Source organism: Maniola hyperantus, chromosome 13, assembly GCF_902806685.2.
Source record: "Maniola hyperantus chromosome 13, iAphHyp1.2, whole genome shotgun sequence".
In the NCBI taxonomy this organism is placed as follows: Eukaryota; Metazoa; Arthropoda; class Insecta; order Lepidoptera; family Nymphalidae; genus Maniola; species Maniola hyperantus.
The window spans coordinates 609,271-630,133 of record NC_048548.1 but is presented as its reverse complement, the minus strand read 5'-3'; the positions used below and the strand labels follow the sequence as shown (position 1 = coordinate 630,133).

Sequence of the window (20,863 nt, the reverse complement as noted above, 5' to 3'; positions counted from 1 at the left end):
AGATATCTCTGTCTCGTTTTAACTCTCTCTTAAGTCTAAGCAACGTCAGAGTGCCGCTCTATAGATCTCACCCTCAGTATAAGATTTTACCTCTCACCAACGTTCATTAGTTGAGTGTCAATCGGAATTTAGCATCAAAGTAAATTGACCTTAATGTCCGTGTTTAAAGGCTCAAGTTCGTCCATACATCCGTAGCCAGCGCTCCAAGCGGAAAAATTGCGAAATTAAAACCACAGTTACTGAATTATTAACCTTAAAGCATGGAGCTTTAGGTTCACTTTACTGTCACGCTGTGAGATGTAAGATCTCATACTACCCACACTGATCCTTAGGGTGAGATCTATAGAGCGCACTCTGACTTAGCTTAGACTTAAAACGAGACAGCTATATCTCTCACATAAATCTGTCTCGTTTTGACTCAATCTTAAGTCTGAGTAAAGTCAAAGTGCGCTCTATAGATCTCAACCGTATACTTTTTTAGCTGTAATTCTTGTTACCAAGTTTGAATATTTTGATTTTTTTTAATATTTTCTACGTTTTATTATTATCTGTATATAAAGTAATCTAGCGTAGTTTTTGAGATTATTAATTTCCATAGAAGTGTATTTAAGTGGTAGCTAGTAATGTAAATATTTTATTTTATTATTTTGTTTTTATCTATATTTATCTATTATTTTAATAAAATTGTTATAAAAAGTTAATAATGATTTTGTCAATTAAAATAGAATCATATTTCATAATTTGTCAATGGTACTGATTCTAATGGCAACTAAATTTTAGAGTATTCACATGTTTTTCTTACCAATGTAACAAGAAAAGGACAAACAAACTTATTACAATTTCAAATCGACAAATCCGTGACTTTAGGTATTACCCGCATAGTGTTTAAATTAAAGTAGCACTGAAATTTTAAGTTGTTAGTTAAAAATTCATTTTCCGTCCTTTTTAGCAATACCTTAAAAGAAAAAGATGCAGATATGTATGCTAAATTTAGTTTTAGAGAAAGACATCAGAATCGACGCTAATATGTAGGTACAGTTCTTGCAATTCACGAAGGCTAGTGAACTTTACTTGTGGTAACGTTGTTTACACGGTCATTGCGTAAGTGTGCGTGCATGTCGGACCAATCAGTCGCGAGCAAGCGCTGTCAAACGCACACATTTAGTGTACCTTTCGTATACCGATACGACTTCAACACAAGCATGAGTCAGTGGCCTTCGTGAAATGCAAGAACTATATCAAAATAAGGCGTGCAATTTTAATTTCGAACATTTCTATCAAGATGTTAGTTATTGTAGTCGGAAAATACAGTGACTGCGAGACTAGTAGTCCAATCTGAAGTTGAATGAAACTGTATATATATATACCTAGAGGCTCGCAATATTTGCAAATATATAATGCAAGAATGTATTGCTTGTGAAATGAATAAATTTTATTTTTACACAAACTAATTTTTTATTGAAATCACCCTATAGTCATCAAAACAATAAAAAAACTTATTAATTTCGAAAGATATAAAGATCAAATATGCCCACTTATACTTAAAATTAGTGTAATATTAAGTATATCTACCTACACTATATATACTAAGTAAAAATGGTACCTAGTAGGGATCATGGTATTTTTAACAGACTTCGAAAAAGGAGGTGGTTCTAAATTCGGTCCGGTTTTTTTATGTAGGATGTAATTTTTTCGAGGTTTCTGGACCCCGATTTGCAAATTATTATTTTTTGAAAGTAAGGAGGTATATATAATGAGTAAAAATAACAGCTCACGCGCCATTTTAACATTTTGTGTCGAATTTCATGTCAAAAGTAGGTACTATTTTAGTCCTTATTTTAACCCGTACTTTTGACATGAAAGTTGACCTTTAGTGTTAAAATGGCGCGTGAGAAGTCATTTTGTACGGACTCTATAGTGCTCAAGTTTTTATTAATAGTTCAATTTTTAGTCCTTACATTGTAAAAATGGTCTATGTCTAGAATAATCATCCTCTGAATCATCAGTATCTAGAACTCATTATCGCTGAGCGCGGAGGTCCGGCCGCGATGAGCACTGTTGAGGCGCAGCTCACTCTCGGAGGAACTGCCCAACGACCCTTCAGAACCCTCGTCGCCCTCCACCTTTGCAGCTGTAGACCAAAATATATGATAAGACGATAGGTTCTCAGGACCCTCTCTAAATTCGACAGGTTCTCTAAATTTAATTTAAAATCATGTAAATTGGCACGTAAGTAGGTTTTATAACACAAAGAAAGGAAAAAAATCATTCGAAACCCGTGAATTTGTGGTTAAACATAAAAAAAAAAAAATTAATTCACTAAATCTAATATTCCACATAACGAGTACAGTCCGATGATAGGGAACCCTTTCTGTGCAAGTCCGACTCGCACTTCATCGGTTTTTTTTATTTTTTTGTGTAACGCACACCCACCATGTATGAGGTCAGCGTAATCGTCAGCAGCCGCCAGCGTGCGTGTGGCCGGGCGAGGCCGCGACCAGCGCCCGCCGCCCGACCCGCCTGATGAGAAACAAACACCATTATTATCCTCCACTTTTTTTCAAACAGAATCTTAATACGATAGTTTAAAAACTTGTAGATAATATCCAATCCAATCCAATCCATCAGCCTGTTTGCGTCCACTGCTGGACATAGGCCTTTCCAAGAGCGCGCCACCAAACACGGTCCTCCGCCTTCCTCATCCAACCGCTCCCCACCACCTTCTTCAGGTCGTCGGTCCAGCGGGCTGGGGGTCGTCCCACACTGCGCTTACCGGTACGCGGTCTCCACTCCAGAACACGTCTGCCCCATCGGCCATCGGTTCTGCGGCAGACATGGCCTGCCCATTGCCACTTCAGCCCGCTAATCCTTTGAGCTATGTCGGTCGCTTTTGTTCTTCTGCGAATTTCCTCGTTCCGAATTTTATCCCTGAGAGTGATACCTAACATAGCTCGCTCCATAGCGCGCTGAGCGACTTTTAGTTTGTGGACGAGACCAACTGTCAGTGTCCACGTTTCCGCTCCATACGTCATCACAGGTAGGACACACTCGTTGAAGACCTTAGTCTTAAGGCTTTGCGGTATCGACGTAGATAATATACTTACTAGAAATAAAAATAAACTTGTAATGCCCAGCTCTAGGCTAAGTAAAGTTAGCAATTCATTTACACAATTAACTAAAAGCTTATTTTGCTATAATCCGCTGAAACAGGTCGAATCTGTATGGTGCAACATGCAGCACGGCCCACTGCTAAACATGCAGGAAGAAGCAGCAACCAGACGAGCACCATGCACCACCATCACGCAGCACCACACAAATCCCAAACACAACCGACGCACGTTTCACCCCGACACCGGAGCATCCTCAGGAAATGTAGACCTTACAATGCACAATTGGGTATTTTCCTACTTTTGAATTTGATAAATATTATTACTTTATTATAAACTAGTATAAAAATAATGACGTACGCTGAAAAAAATATTAAAATCCAACAAATAATTACAAAGTTACAGGCATTTTAATTTTGGAGTGGGAGGGTCTTCTAACCCTTTCTCGCAAAACGAAAATTTCTATGAAACCGCACGAAGCTACTATGGCATTAGTAGGGTGTGACGTCAAAATTCTATATCGCTATCTCTATCTAATCATAAATATTTAAATGCTTATAACTTTTTGTTATTTGATCGATTGGTTTCAATTTCAATTTCCATAAACTACATCATATTAAGTATGTACAAAGTATGTTTGGGTCGCAATTTGGTCCTTAGACCTTAGTAGGGAGACCGATATTATTATTTATTTTTATGTGCGTCGTTTAGGAAATCATTTACGGCATAGTAGCCCTTTTCTAATAATTTTTTTTTAAATATTTTGTTGAATTTCTTTCAGTTTACGTTATTATTTTTATCCTAGTTTATAATAAAGTAATAAAAAAATTGGAGTCAAATATCCAATTGTAAAGTTTTGCATTGTAAGCTCGGTCTAAAATAAGTTTTGCCTGTTGATCCCCATTGTAGTACTTACCAGCACTACCATAGAGCTGCGTGTCGGAGAGGTCAGTGTCGGTGCTGTCGTCGAGGTCTCGCGAGTCGTCGCGCGCCTGCATCGCGCCGAAAGCGCGCCGCGCGTCCGGCCCCGCGCCTAGCAAACACAACCGTTACTACTGGTTAAATCATCATCATTATTATTATTATTATTATATATCATTTGCTCTCACGCCCGTGTACAAAATAGATACATATAAAAGCCAAAAAAGTTTATAATATACTTACATACATAAAAATAAATAAACCTACATAAACATTACATACATACATATTTGTACCGGGCGGAGGGTTACACCCCGGCAGGGGAGACCAAACGGCCGGGGGTCAGGGCGACAGGTGAAGAAATCGGCGGACTATCCTAGCCGAGTCCAGCAAGACCGCTTTTTGCATCCTGGCTGCGAGCGAACTGCCACGGAACCCCAGTCGCCTCAGATGTTGAGCGAGGCTGACTGGGATCAACCCATTCGCAGATATGACGATTGGGATGATTTCAGTGGACTCCACATGCCACATGTCGGAAACCTCGTGAGCCAGATCGAGATACTTGCGCTTTTTCTCCGTCTCAGCTCTCACGAGGTTCTCGTCATACGGAATGGTGATGTCCATCAAAAACACCCTCGACTGTGCCCGGTCCACCACCACGATGTCAGGCTTATTCGCTAGAATAGTCCTGTCCGTGATGATGGACCGGTCCCAATAGAGCCGGACTCCGTCGCGCTCGAGTACCGGCACCGGTGTGTACTTGTAATACGGCAGCCTCTCATCCAGGAGACCGTACTTCAGAGCAAGCTCTTGGTGAAGGATTTTGGCTGCTTGGTTGTGTCTGTGCAGATACTCAGTGTTGGCAAGCGCTGAGCATCCCGAAAGCACATGTCTGAGTGACTCGCCGGGATGGCGACAAGCTCGACAGATGTCGTGAGTGCCATCCTTCAGAATGTACTTTCGGTAGTTCCGCGTCTTGACCACCTGATCTTGTATCGCACAGACAAAACCCTCGGTTTGCCCGAAGAGGTCACCAAAGCGCAACCACTGCACGGACGCTTTTTTATCTACGTGTGGCTCATTAAGAGCTTTAAAAAAGCGTCCGTGCAGCTCCTTCTCCCTCCATACGGCCTCCCGGTCAGAGGTGCTAAGTACCACCGGTTTCTGCCACTCGGTTTGGGCTAAGGCTAGTGGGGTGAGTCCTTTATCACATTCTATGACCTCTCTATGCATGGGAGACCCCCTCATCGTCTCAAAGTAGGTTCTGAGGTTGGCTATCTCCCGGTTATGCATGGTCTTGACGCTCAATACGCCTCGACCACCACACTTCCGGGGGATATACAACCTCATCACAGACGATTTTGGGTGGTGCATGCGATAAAGAGTCATAGTTGTGCGGACTTTTCTGTCCAGGGCGTCAAGTTCGGTCTGAGTCCATCTGAGCACGCCAAAGGTGTACATGAGAACGGGCATGACCCAGCCGTTATAAGCTCGGATTTTATTGGCTCCTGACAAATAACTTTTACAGATTTTTGTCAGACGGCCAAAAAAGGCCTCGCAAACAGACTGTTTCACGTCCGTCTCTTTTACCCCTAGCGACTGTGACATGCCCAGATACCGGTATGACTCAGCTTCAGAGAGGGTTCTGATGGTGGACGGCTCGAGACTCATCTCAGCCGAATGAGTTACCTGTCCCCTTTCCACATGCATGACCGCACACTTGTCCAGCCCAAGCTCCATCCTGATGGAATTGCTGAAGTCAGTGGTGACATTCAGCAGCTCCTGCAGGCGGGTGGCATTGGGTGCCAGCAGTTTGAGGTCATCCATGTAGAGAAGGTGAGGCACTTTTGTCCCTCCTCTCCGAAACTGAAAGCCTGTCCCCGAACCCTCCAGCAAAGTGCTGAGTGGGTTCAGAGACAGACAGAACCAAAGCGGGCTCAGACAATCACCCTGGAAGATACCCCTTCCTATCCTTATCCGGTCATCGGCATCCGCCAGCCGCTCGCCATGGAGACACAGAATCGTACTCCACTGCCCCATGCATTCTCCGAGGAAGTCTCGAACTGTACCATCGACTTTGTACAGCTCAAGGACCCTCAGGAGCCACGAATGGGGCACCGAGTCGAATGCCTTTCTGTAGTCGATCCAGGCGGCGGAGAAATTCCGACGGTTGCGTTTGACCAGTTGGCCCGCAACGGAGTCGATGAGAAGGAGCTCCTTAGTACCACGACTACCGCCCCGACATCCGTTTTGAGCCCCAGATATGATGTTATTCTCGTCCACGTGACGGGAGATCTTGAGGCTCAAAACAGATGTCAGTGTCTTATAGATGGTAGTAAGACACGTAATAGGACGGTACTTAGCCGGATCAGTGGTATCGGTGGACTTTGGAGCTAGATGAGTGAGTTATTATTATTATTATTATTATTATTTATTTATTATTTAATTAGAACGGCCATAAAGCCAATTACACTAATTAAACTACGAGTACAAACTAACATAAACATACATACAAAAATTGTTAAAATTATAAATTTTAAAAAGCAAAATTATAAATTTTCACAAAAGTGCAAAATCTGACCCATGAGGTCAGCCCATTTGTCAGCAAATATGTCACAGCGAGGGGACTCCTTCAGCAGCGCGTTGAGCGCAGCCAAAGTGCGCGGTATGGGTGACCTGGAGCGCGCTACCGTGCGACTAAACGGACTTACGAAAAATTTGGAGCGGTGGCGGAGATAGCTGTAATTAGAGGGTGCATAAACGCAGCATCATCATGATCAACCCATCGCTGGTCCACTACTGAGTATAGGTCACTACTAAGAATGAAAAGGGTTTAGACTGCCACGAGCCCAGTGCGTATTGGCAGACTTCACACACCTTTGCGAACATTATGAAGAACTCTCAGGCATGCAGGTTTCTGTCAGGACCTGTCGCGTATTATACCTAGAACATCAAATCCTGATACCAAATTATACCTACACAATAATAATAATTTATAGTACGTAAAAAACCTCTGGAAGTAAAAGAACCCTACCAGCAGTTTTAATACGTAGTCTAGTCTTGGGCCTCGTTGCCGGTCTCGGTTGTTTCACGGATTCCTTTTCCTCCTCACTTGAGTTCGCTTCGTCTGGGAAACATTATACAAGTTAATATTAATAGTACTTGGTAAATTAATTATACAATACTAGCTGATGCCCACAACTTCGTACGCGTGGATTTAGGTTTTTAAAAATCCTCTGGCAACTCCTTGATTTTTCGGGATAAAAAGTAGCATATGTCACTCTCCAGGTCTTTATCTATACCCATGCAAAAAATCACGACAATCCGTTGCTCCGTTGCGACGTGATTAAGGCGAATCACCGAGGCTAAGCGGAAAAAACTGGTTTGCTAGATCAAATGTTTTAAGTATTTACTATTAAATAGTGGCCTTGCTAAAAATATACAATAAACCTAAAGACATTGTCTAAAGAATGTGCTACTTTGATACACAATAGGAAGTACTTCACTCGACCAAATAAAATCTTGAAATAAGCCGAAATAAAAGTCTAAAATGAATTATTTAATACTAAAATTTCTGACTTAGCAAATAATTTTTATATGGAAATATTTGTCTTTAAGTACTACAAAGAACCTGCTAAATTTTGGTTTTCAACAGGACTTCTATAATTTATTAAATTCAAATTTAACGTTTGTAACACAGAATTTGAACGTTGCCAAGCGGTTTACTTCAAAGCCGCGCTGCCCGCCTCCGTGACTCGACTTAAAGGACAAACCAACAAACAAACACACTTTCGCATTTATAATACGGGTACTGATGATTCAAGCGCAAACATATCCCACAGTAAAAAAGTATTGCATTTACCAGAATCACTTAATTTCCCCAGCACATCCTCAGCTTCATACTTGTGGATCAGTTGCATGATAGCCGCTTGCTGTTCGTCTGCTGCCTGGAAACAAAAAACCTTGATCTACCAACTAAGTAACCCTGGAAAATACCAGGAACATGTTGAGGTGAAGAGGAATAATTTCCCAAAACAAGTAGCACACTAAAAAAACACTAATATTATAGGCCATATATATTATATCAAATAGGTGTGAGATCTCACCCACAAAAATGTCATCATACAGTTTCAACCCGAACATCAGCGTGAAGGAGAGAATATCCGAAGGATACAACCACATCTGGCCTATCTGGAAGTCGCTCAACCGCCTCAGAGCAAGGGCAAACTAGCGAAGTGGGGCTTTATCTCTGGACATGATACGGAGTGCATTTGCAGTCATCCGAGACAGAGCATTGCGCACATGACTGGGTGCCCTGCGTGCCCGACAACCTGCACGAGGCTACCGACCGAGCTATCGCGGTGGCGGCTTTTTGGGGCTGTCCGTGTTTGAGGTGACCGTCGACTCGAGAAGAAGTTTCAACCGATAGATGTACAAAAGTCTCTAAAGTACACAAAATACGATTTTCTGCTGCTTGTTTCCACTTTTCAGCGACTCCTAACGACTCGATTGAAATCGACCGTCCACCTAGTAGGGGTGTCTAAACCTGGGCTTTTCAATACGAGGTCGCCATTCAAGCACTGTCAACGTCTAATGGTTCCTCAAACTATGTATGTATATTTATTATCCTGCCCATTACCACTTCAGCTTCGCGACTTGTTTCCTCATTTCTGATCTGATCATGACCCGTTTGAAATAAGTTCAAGATATATTCTACTGACCTTTGTTTGATTTGTTGCTAAATCGTATAATTACTCAAGAAACTCACCTCAGCCTGAGCAGTCTCGAGTAAACTCAGCTGGTGTTTGAGCGCCTCCACGCAGCGGTATCGCAGCACGTACTGCTCCCACAGCTCCTCTATCTCACTCTCTAGGGAGTTCAGCTCACTCTGATACGCTGGCCTGTAGAGCACAAATAGGCCAGAAAAAGGTGCATTATTCTTGGATAAAAACTAGTTTTTTTTGATTTTACAATAGTCAGGGAAAACGAAACCTGGAAGGAAATTCCCCACCTCGGCTGGAACCATAAATATATAGAAGCCATTTATACGACACAAAACATTATTTTTGTGTCCCAGTTACAATAATTGGCTACTTAGTTGGGAAGTCATGACGTGGCAGATGTAAAACCTCCGATTTGCATCTTCATCTAATTATACATGATATTAGCTGTTTGTATACAAATCTCTAAACTAAAATCAGCTGGTCTAAAAGAATTCCAGACACGACATGCCCAATAGAAAGTCGCCTTGTCGCGTTACCCCCGAAGATAGATCTATTGCACAGTGTGCAGTCGCTTCTCAGCTCGCTGCAGCTTCGCTCGGCGTCGCTCCAGCTTGGCATCGAGCGCTGCCTCACTTGAAGTCACGTCGATCTGTTCCCGCACCGCTCTCACTCGCGCTGAGACATTCTACCGTACAGGACAGCGCTGACTCCATAGACGACTTGTCGAGAGAACGAGATAGAGCCATGTCGTGTTACTCCTGAATATTGTCCTTACTTGATCTTTTGCACAGTGTGCAGTCGCTTCTCCGCTCGCTGCAGCTCCGCTCGGCGCCGCTCCAGCTTGGCATCGAGCGCTGCTTCACTTGAGGCTACGTTGTCAATCTGTTCCCGCACTGCGCTCACTCGTGCTGAGAGCGATTCCACCGCACGAGACAGCGCCGACTCCAGAGACGACATGTCCAAAGGACGAGATAGAGCCTTGTCGCGATGCTCCTGGAGATGTAATACAATATCACTACCCATATTATAAATGCGAAAGCGTGTTTTTCGTTGGTTTATTGGTTTGTTGGTAGTTGGTTTGTCCTTCAATCACGTCGCAACGGAGCAACGGATCGAATTGTTTTTTTTGCATTGGTACAGTTTAAGACCTGGAGAGGCTTATTTTTATCCCGGAAAATCAGAGAACTCGCACGGGATTTAAAAAACACCCACGAGTAAGAAGTCGCGAGCATCAGGTAAAATAGAGGTCTTACAGCTCACCTTATTCTCCGGTTCTTTGGCCAGAAGATCGTACAAGAACGCCCCTTGTGCTGTAATATCCGTTGCCAATACTCGGGCTTGCTTGATCTCGCTAACCTGCAGAATGTTATTTTATTAACCGACTTCAAAAAAAGGAGGAGGTTCTCAATTCGACTGTATGTTTTTTTATTTCAAAGAACGATTGAAAATCATGAGGACTTTGGTTTTATTCGATGACAAGTTAAAGTTTGGCGGTGGTTCCACATAACTTACATTATACTACCATATTAGCACATGTCTCCTTTTAGAATGATAAGGGTTGTAGCTACAGTCCACCATGCTGGCCAAGAGCGGATCGGTAGACTACACACACCTTCGAGAACATTATGGAGAACTCTCAGGCACGCAGTTCGATGTTTTCCTTCACCGTTAAAGCAAGTAATATTTTAATAGCTTAAAACGCACATAACACCGAAGACTTAGAGGTGCGTGCCCAGGATCGAACTCCCAGCCTCTCGAATACTACCACTAGGTATGTGAATTATTTCAGATAAAAAGCCAGCCCCAAACGCCAGGTAACTCTAAGGCTGAGATCTATAGAGCGCACTTTGACTTTGCTCAGACTTAAGATTGAGTTAAAACGAGACAGATTTATGTGGGAGATATAGCTCTGTCTCGTTTTAACTCTAAGCTAAGTCAGAGTGCGCTCTATAGATCTTACCCTAAGTCCATATGGTAGGTAATAAGTTTTTTATTTTAGTTTATTTTGTTTGTTACCTCAGATTGAGGATTGATCTCTAAAGCGTTCAATTCGCTGCAGCGATCAACCCTTAATCTGAGTATAAGTTTATAAGTTAGAATATAAGTTTACATACATAAGTACAATTTAATACGTAGATTATAGTTATTTTTAAGGAGCGCCAGCTCGCCAACAAACTGGCTCACCAGTTGGGCGAGAAAATAATAATGTAAATATTTGGTGTACCTACGATTGTTATAAATAATAAAAAAAAAAAAACTCACGCGGTTGCTGACGTCATAAACCAAAGGGTTGGAGTCAGCGAGTTGGTCGTCCTGGTTGGGCGCCTCCAACGCTGCGCGCAGCAGGCTGGCAACCTTGAGCAGCTCTCGGACCGCCCACCCATCCGCGCCGTAGACCTTTTTGCCGTTGAGCTTGAGATTTGCCCTGGAATGCTAAGAAAAATATGAAAAAATTGCTTTATAAAGCCTTAGAGCGGTTACGCACTCTTCAGAGCTGAGTCCGTGAAAATACGGATAAATAACTCAGACCGAACTCGGTTATTGCTAATCCGATCTCTGTTCCAAATCTAAGCTAATACGTCCGATTTGAACACGAGGCATATCCGAGATATTCTCACGGATAACGGCGAAAACTAATAAAGGACGAGGATTTTACAAATTTTGGAAGATTACTATTTAAGAACCATTGATAAATAATTTATTTTTGATATAGTCATATAAGAAGAATGTTGAGAATCTCTTGGATACAGCGTGTTAAGAATGCAACAGTTTACAGTAGGTACTACAAAGGCCAAGTAAAGAACTTGAAAACGGTAAAAGTGCGGAAGTTGGAGTATTTTGGCCACATTATGAGAAATAGCACGACTTCCTTAAGCTAATAATTCAGGGGAAAATAGCCGGCAGAAGACCACCTGGCCGAAGAAGATCGTGGCTCAAGAATTTACGCCAGTGGTACGAGAAGAGTACCCGTTCTTTATTCCGCGTAGCAGCGTCCAAGCTCCAAGGTGCAGATAGCTCTAATGGTTGCCAACCTCCGATAGGAGCCGGCACTATATAAAGAAGAAGATAGTCAAATACCCAATTCTGTGACCCTCCGTCATCTACTCACAAACAGTTCAGTAGCATGCGTGACCATAGCGACCCGTTGTTCCACGGAATCCTTGCCGCCAGCCAGTGCAGCATCAGGCTCGATCCTGACCGCCAGCCAGCGCAGGCAAGCTTCCACCAGCTCCCAGTTGGGGTTGCGGAAGCTTTCCAGAGATATTTGCTGGGGAAAGCCGAGGGCACGCATTGCTTCGCTGAAATCTGAAGCAATCGACTCCATCCATAATGTTCTCAAAGGTGTGTGAAGTGTGCCAGCCCACACTTAGCCAGCATGGTGAACTATGGCTACTCTTCTCATTTTGACCCTGAGAGGAGACCCGTGCTTAGTAATGAGACAGCGATGGGTTGATGATGATGACCTACAGTAACACTATCAGGAGATATTCTTTTGTGCATGATATTGGATTAGTAAAAATAATTATGTATTGGAAATCTATATAAGTGACATGTGGGACGCAACTTGCGTTGACACATTGGCCCCGTGTCATATCAGGAAGACAGCATCAAGACCGGGAGCCGCAGCAGATACAGCTGAAAACGGCAAGCGGCGCAAGTATGCCTCTCTTATAGAGAGTTACATTTTTGTGCCGTTTGCCGTGGAGACCCTGGGGCCATGGAGTCTTAGTGCTAAAAATTTTTTACGAGACATTTCACCGCGATTAATAGCGTCATCTGGTGACAGAAGGGCTGGCTCATTTTTTGCGCAACGGATCAGCCTGGCTGTCCAGCGCGGAAATGCAGCCAGTATTCTTGGCACCATTCCACGCGGTCATGATTTATATAGTAATTTGATAAGGCTAGCTTTAAGTTTTTTTTTTTTTAGTGTCATAGATATTTATACTTACTTCTTAGATCCCTGTACGACATTTTTGGTACTAAGTTAAAAAATATTCTAATTTTTCTCGGTAATACACAGTAAATGAGCTATTATATTTCCAAAAACTCAAAGAATGCTCTTGTATTAATTTTTTTGTTTTCAAACTCTGTAGTCATGGTAACATAAAATTACCAAAGAAAATGGTCTGTGCACCATTTTGTGTGTCACAGACAATAACATTCTTTCTGGTTGCCCTGGTTGTAGTCGGCAACCATAACCAACTATCTCTATGTACCATATTTTTAGCTAAATGAAAAAAAAAACCTATTCACAAAAAGGCTGTTTAAATGAAAGACGAGTATTTCTAGTTTAAAAGTTTTATTAAATTCAAGTAGGAATATTAAACTACTAAATCTAATTTTAATGTTATGTTAACTATACACAATACGAAACGCGACATGAAAGTTGGAAATATAGGCCTCTCGCCCACCTCACTTTAGTCTCCGCGCAAACGGACCACCAAACACAGCCACCAGTGGCTGGCGACAAACTGTTTACATGATTTTTAACACGTTTTGTATGGAATCGCCGCACACATGTAGCGAGTGGCGTCCACTCGCGACTCAGTGTCCGCGACTCGCTACCGGTGGCGGCCACTCGGTACTTATAGTAGGAAAGTGTTACAAATTGGGTATTTGACTCCAACTTTTTTATTACTTTATTATAAACTAGGATAAAAATAATGACGTAAACTTTACAAACTAATTAAATCGATCAAATAACAAAAAAATTATAAGCATTTCAATATTTCTAATTGCACAGAGATAGCGATATAGAATTTTGACGTCACACCTCACTAATGCCATTAGTAGCTTCGTGCGGTTTCATACAAATTTTCATTTTGCGAGAAAGGGATAGAAGACCCTCCCACTCCAAAATTAAAATGCCTGTAACTTTGTTAATCTTTGTTGGATTTTAATGTTTTTTTAAGCGTACGCCATTATTTTTATCCTAGTTTATAATAAAGTAATAATATTTATCAAATTCAAAAGTAGGAAAATACCCAATTGTAGCGGCCACCGACCGCCTTCGTTAGCGCCGTACCAAAGGACGTGGCGCGCGACAGCCATCAGTGGCTGCGATCGGTGGTCCGTTTGCGAGTAGCCTTACGTGATATCTCTATATCCATAAAGATAACTACTTTTACTACTACGTTCTATAATCAAGGATAGTTTATTTTATTTTATTTGAAATTGAGCACACATTAACAGCTGTTGTAGTGATTAAGATCGCAATCACAATCAGAACCCTCATTATAAATGCGAAAGTGTGTGTGTTGGTTTGTCCTTCAATCACGTCGCAACGGTGCAACGGATTGACGAGATTTTTTGCATGGGTATAGATAAAGACCTGGAGAGTGACATAGGCTACTTTTTATCCCGGAAAATCAAAGAGTTCCCACGGGATTTTTAAAAAACCTAATTCCACGCGGGCATCAGTTAGTCATTAATAGTCGGTGAAAAAACCAAACAACAACTGTTAAACAATTCACCATTTTGTATCCAAAATGGTGCACTGGACATATAACTTTAACGACGAAAATATGTATCATCATGATCAGCCCATCGCCGGCTCACTACAGAGCACGGGTCTCCTTTCAGAGTGAGAAAGGTTTTGGCCATAGTCTACGCTGGCCATGTGCGAATTGGTGGACTTCACACACCTTTGAGAACATTATGGAGAACTCTCGGGCATGCAGGTTTCCTCACGATGTTTTCCTTCACCGTTAAAGCAAGTGATATTTAATTACTTAAAACGCACATAGCTACGAAGAGTTAGAGGTACGCGCCCGGGATCGAACCCCCGACCTCCGATTAGAAGGCGGACGTCCTAACCATTAGGCTATCACAGCTTTTTAGGCTAAGATGTGTAAAGTCTGCCAATTTGCACTGGGCCAGCATGGTGGACTGTGGCCTAAGGCCTTCTAATTCCGAGAAGAGACCTGTGCTCAGTATTGAACCGGTGATGAGGTGGATTATGGATTAAATATAACATTGGTCGTTAAAGTCCGCCAGTGGATTACAAGTGCCCAATTTAAGGGAAGAATCATAAGTCCACCACGGTGGGCGCCTGCCTCTGAGCGCGTTTCAGTGCGTCCTCCCGCTTGACCGCCACGCGCAGGCGGGACGCCTTCAACTGCCTGGAATCAATGCAGAATTCATCTTCATCATCATCATCATCATCATCACTAACCAAGAGACGTCCACTGCTGGACATAGGTCTCTTGTAGGGACTTTCACACGCCACGGTCTTGCGCCGCCGCCTGAACCCAGCGGCTCCCTGCGACTTGTCTGATGTTGTCCGTCCATCTAGTGGGGGGTCTTCCAATGCTGCGTCTTCCGGAATTTTCTTATCCATATCCATACTATAATATTATAAATGCGAAAGTGTGTCTGTCTGTCTGCTAGCCTTTCACGGCCCAACCGTTCAACCGATTTTGACGAAATTTGGTAAAAAGTTAGCTTATATCCCAGGGAAGGACATAAGTCTACGTTTTATCCCGGAAAATTAAAGATTTCCCACGGGATTTTTAAAAACCCAAATCCACGCGGACGAAGTCGCGGGCAACATCTTGTTTCTTATATATTCAGAATATATAATATAGTAACTAAGTAGCAGAAACAGAAAAACAATCTTTCTATTGACTTCAAATTCAGGATGTACCCTCAAATTATTTTAGTTTTCCGTACCTCAAAAGGAAAAAAGGGACACTTATAGGATCACTTTGTTGTATCTATCTGTCTGTTGTGTCCATAGAGCAGAAACAAAGAGGAGTTGGCCTAAGCAACTGTGCACTGTGATTTTCAACTAGGTCCTGAGGTCATCACTGTGGGCGGGGCCTTAGTTAGTATGCTGTCTGCGTTCGTCAGGTTCACATGTATTGAGACTCGTATTATCGGTGTGTTTTCGCGTTTTTAAGAACAAAAGGATGAAGTGTTGTGTTTTATCGTGTCAAAGTTATTCAGACAGACGTTCTGATGCTATGAATGGTATCACATTTCGTTTGTAAGTAATTTTATACGTAATTATTAAATTGTTTCTACACTTATTGACATCTAGTGTGAGATAGCTGAACTATGTAGTGACATCAATATATCGATGTTAGGTCGCTAAGCGAGTAGTTTTGCTACTAACCCGCAGATGGAAAATTGAGAAGTGGGCGGCGTTCCACAACCCCTCACCCCGCAAAATGTCACTCGATATTTCATAGGGAAATCTTAATACAACATCTCCTCTTTGTTTCTGCTCTATGGTTGTGTCTGTAGGGTATTTGGGATGGGATACTTCCCGTTGACCTAGAATCGAGTATAGATGTGTAACATTTAGCTAATAAATTCAAAACCCCCTTACCTCTGCCGGATCCTCTCTTCTGTCTCCGGGGAGGGTTCCCTGTTGGTGGCTGCAGCATCTCGGATCATGTTCCTCAACTTCTGCAGACAGTCTGCTAAGTTGAGCTGCTGAGTTCTGGTCACGTCGGAGCGGAAGATCAGGTAGCCTTCTTTGGTCAGTTTGTTACTGTGCTGTTAGTGAAAAAAAATATAATATTTTTCAGGATTCCATACCCGAAGGGTGCCAAAGGGACTCTATTACCTACTAAGCCTGCGGTCTGCGCTGTCCGTCCGTCCGTCCGTTCGTCCATCTGTCTGTCAACGGGCTGTGTAATAGGTAGAGAGCTGAAATTTTCACAGAATGTGTGTTTCTATTGCCAATATAGAATTTCAAATCATAATTCTTATGACGTCATTTTGACTAATGCCATAGTAGCTTCGTGCGGTTTCATACAAATTTTCGTTTTGCGAGAAAGGGATAGAAGACCCTCCCCCTCCAAAATTAAAATGCCTATACCTTTGTAAATCTTTGTTGGATTTTAATATTATTTTCAGCGGACGTCATTATTTTTATCCTGGTTTATAATAAAGTAATAATATTTATCAAATTCAAAAGTAGTAAAATACCCAACTTTTTTTGCATTGTCAGCATTAACCAATTCCTTGTTTACAAAAAAATAAGATGAATAAATACGACTTACAAGTTGAATCATCTTGTCTCTAACTTCAGCTGGAATCCAGTTCGCTTCACTGAGTTTGAATCTTAAGTCCACTTTTGTATGCACCTGAAGTTATAAATAATTTATGTAATTAATACTAGCTAATGCCCGCGACTTTGTACGCGTGGATTTAGGTTTTTAAAAATCCTGTGGGAACTCTTTGATTTCCCGGGATAAAAAGAAGCCTATGTCACTCTCCAAGTCTTTAACTCAAAAAATCACGTCGATCCGTTGCTCCGTTGCGACGTGATTGAAGGACAAACCAACAAATAATTATGATTATGAGGCAGAGGCGTAGGCAGAAGAGAGGTGTGTTAAAGGCAGGTCTAAGAAATTAAAATTACACATTATTCATCAGTTAAATTCTTATTAGAAGAAGAGTGCTGTAGTTATTATTTATGTTCTTGGTTTTTAAGATGATGAGAGACCAGATGATGCTCAGGACATAGTCTGTGTGAATTCCCTTGATTCTTCCAGGATAAAATACTTTTTACCTCATCTTCAGGATGCAAGCTATCTCTTTACCAAATAGACGATGCCTGTGCTTTAGCCATATGGATTTAGGGTTTTTAAGAATATGATAAAACTTCAAATGTTTCTCAGTACCAACCTTATTGACATTTTGTCCGCCAGGTCCTGAGCTTGCGCTGTATTTAATTTCTAGTTTCTCCATAGGAATATAGCCTGAGAACTTCTCACTAGGATTTGGTGTCTGGAAAATTACATGTTTAATAAGTTAGTCTTAAAAATTATGTCTTAGTTGCAGTGTCACTAAATTGAAAAGTGAAAATAATGTTAATATGAAAGAAGGTTTTTATAAAACCCAATTAAACTTTCCTGGGATAAAAATTATCTTGTCTGTATTAAGAGAATTGATGATGCCCATGACTTTGGTTGTCCGGGATAAGACGTAGCCTATGTTGGTCTCTGGGATGCAAGCTGTCTGGGTACGAAATTGCGTCAAAATCGGTGAAACCAATGGGGTGTGAAAAGCTAGCATATAGACAGCAGTTTTTAGTAAGTATAAAAACTGTTAGCCAGTGAAATATAGTTTGCAGGCTTTATAATAAGTAGACACTGGCATAAAATTAAGTCAAGCACAACCTACACAAGTCAAAGAAGAAGACCAAACAAAAACTGAAAATTAACTTATTAGTTCCACAAAGGACATTGCGATCAAGTCCTTATCATTTAGAAGCGAAAATACACTCACAAAGGAAGGTGTAGAGAGTTTCAAGGAACTGTTGGGATACAGAGTATCCAAGGAAATAGCACTCTTGTAGGCCATGGATCGTTGCAGCAGTGTGGAGTAGCTACCACACTGCGCTATCACCCGCATGACTTGCACACGTAGAGGCATTAGAGCCATTGTTAATATCTAAGTTTTTATTGATTTGCAGATTATTTTTATTTAGTTTACTTAGTTATATTGATTTTTAATTTTTCCACAACAAAATAACCTCACTTTTTTGACATTTCGCGATTGTTTGACGTTGACGTATTGTACCGTCAATGTCAATCATGTGCCAATCGAATATGCTTTTTTTAAGCTCCGGACAGCTGGGTTTTAATCATGGATGTAGTATCGTATTTCTATGTATAATATCAATAATTTTAATGTATAACGGTAATCTCAATGAAATCTAATGCCAATTTTACAAAGAAGTGCCTTCTTAGTGTAAAATCTATGATTTAGGTACCTATTATTAGTTTCACGATAAATATTGTGTATTGTTGGAAACTTGGAACTGAAACTTTCTCTCTATTCATTAGAATAATTTTCAGTATTCGGCCGTTAATCTCATAATAATTATTTTTACCTAATTAATATAATTAGTTTACCTGAACATTAAATTTAAATTCGTAGAAATTAGAAAGTTGTATTCATTACCTACTATTTTAGGCAAATAAATTCAAAAGAAAGACCACTGGCCTTTACAGAGAGACCAAGTAAAGATGCAGTTTAATTCCACTTTAATTCGCCTTATGAAAAATGTTAATGCTCAAATCAGCGCGAGCTTCACGCTCTGAATGGTCTAATTAGGAGCGCCGTTCCACTCGGTGGCGCCCTCTCTCATTTCTACGAGACTATTTAGACAATAATTTTATCACTATTTGACGCGCTTTATGATGGTAACTGTACTTTTCACTCACTGTTATTTTGTGGGTTTTTATGATAAAAAAATTATGATTACCTTTTCTAATGTCCCCATAAAATATTACCTATAGGTCTGTCAATTCGAACTATCCCTCTCTCCTATAATGCAGGTGCTGAGCCTATAGGAGAGAGGGATTAGAGAGAGCCTCACTCTACCCACTCTATCCACACAGCCCCTGCACTAACCCGGGGCGGGCGGGCGCCACTGCGTCAAGGACGTCGTCGAAAACCAGCTAAGTGCGAGTCAGACTCGTGCACCGAAAGGGTTCCGTATTACAGGTATTTTTTCGACATTATGCACGATAAATCAAAAGCTGTTATGCATAAAGATAAATAAAAATCTGATTTAGAATGTACAGATAAAGCCCTTTCATTTGATACATACCACACTTGGTACCTAATCTTACTTTGAAAGTTTAATTTTTTTTTTGTGGTACCTATGTAACCAGAAATTCACGGTTTTCGGATTTTTCTTACGTGTGCTATAAGACCTACCCACCTGCCAAACATGATTCTAGAACAACGGGAAGAAGAATAGGTTTTTGATAAACACGACAGACGGACAACGAAGTGATCGTACAGTGCGACAAGGCTCTTTTGGCACTTGAATGACAGGGGCGCGCTGTTGTAAAATAAAGTCTTAAACTATTCAAACAAGAACAAAGGGGACACGTTTTGACGGCAACGTTAGTTCCGATTATCGCCACGCGCCAAAAGAGCCTTGCACTGTAGTAAAAGGGTTTATTTTTTCCTTTTGAGGTACGGAACCCTAAAAATGAACTGAGCATTTACGTAACTATTTAATTGACCTGTCGATATAATCACCAACAAGAGTAACTTACATTACGCCTGCTAAACACCAATCAATTAAATGGCTGTCATCCAATTTCCAAGGCGTGAAAACATGCAACGCTCAGCTGAAGCGTCGAGCGAGTTTCATACAAACTGCAGTGTACGCACATTCCTGGCCGTCCGTCCATGCATAACTGATGTTTCGTTGATTGATTTCGAACGAACGACAAATCGGTTTTCAATTCGTATTAGATGTCATTGCTTCGGAGGCGTTGTTTGTTGATTGTACCGCGGAAAATACTTCACTGAATTGACTTGTATATTACTTCGTAAGGCCATTGAACAAGCAAAATGGCACTGACTTATTGGTCCTAAATTAATGCTTATTTAGCACCAATGCAACCTCAGTGACGTCTGGATTTCAAACGGGTCGTTCATTAGTACTTATCTAAAAGGTGGCGCTGATTTATTTGGTTTCAAAACCGTGAAAAACTTTGTTCGCTTTGTTGGGCATATCTTGTCATTGATATCGATGCTTCGCTGTCTCAATGGACAGCAATGAATAAAGCGAAATTCAAAGTCCTGACTGACTGACTTATGTATCAACGCACAGCCTAAATCGCTGGTCCTAGAGGTATGAAATTTGGAGGGTGTGTTCTTTGTAAAGAGTAGGTATCCACTGAGAAAGGATTTTTCGAAATTCCACCCCCAAGTGGGTTAAATGGGGGTTTGCGCAGATGATATCGCGAGCATAAGCTAATACATAATGCACCTACATATCAAATTGAAAACCTCCTTTTTTCTTTGAATTTTTGTTAAAAAATATATAATTTGCGCATGTCTAAAAATCGGCAATTTCGTTGCAAATCACAAGCGAATCAGAAATATTCAACTCGGTTTTTAGAAAGATTTAAGTTTCAACTAAGTAAATAGGTACCTAGATTAGATTGTAAGACCAGAATTAACTCGCTAGGTAAGTATGTGATGCGATCTAGTAGCTAGTAGAGTGGTAACGTCAAGACGCGCCTCGTTAACCCGAATGTACGGAATTCGGAAAGCCGTCGCGTGCGCATCTCGCGGACGGACATTATCATAATTGATGAAAGCAGCGGAACCGCCCCGGCCAACAAT

General features: G+C 41.3%; 2 protein-coding genes across 2 annotated transcripts; both read right to left on the bottom strand.

Moving 5' to 3' along the window:
- Positions 1–1,917: 1,917 nt before the first annotated feature.
- Cluap1 (clusterin associated protein 1) lies at positions 1,918–12,766 on the bottom strand. Its single transcript, XM_034974873.2, has 11 exons — positions 12,703–12,766; positions 11,862–12,058; positions 11,015–11,185; positions 10,013–10,108; positions 9,528–9,745; positions 8,797–8,929; positions 7,891–7,975; positions 7,063–7,155; positions 4,024–4,140; positions 2,434–2,520; positions 1,918–2,131 (listed from the first exon to the last, which is right to left on the bottom strand). Exons 1-11 carry the CDS (start codon positions 12,722–12,724, stop codon positions 2,010–2,012), a joined length of 1,341 nt encoding a protein of 446 aa, XP_034830764.1. The 5' UTR covers positions 12,725–12,766; the 3' UTR covers positions 1,918–2,009.
- A 269-nt stretch (positions 12,767–13,035) lies between these two features.
- On the bottom strand, positions 13,036–18,270 carry LOC117987526 (large ribosomal subunit protein mL62). The gene is made up of 5 exons (XM_034974550.2): positions 17,996–18,270; positions 17,393–17,494; positions 16,765–16,848; positions 16,086–16,255; positions 13,036–14,874 (listed from the first exon to the last, which is right to left on the bottom strand). The coding sequence occupies exons 1-5, from the start codon at positions 18,149–18,151 to the stop codon at positions 14,781–14,783; spliced, it is 606 nt and encodes a 201-aa protein (XP_034830441.1). The 5' UTR covers positions 18,152–18,270; the 3' UTR covers positions 13,036–14,780.
- Positions 18,271–20,863: the final 2,593 nt, after the last annotated feature.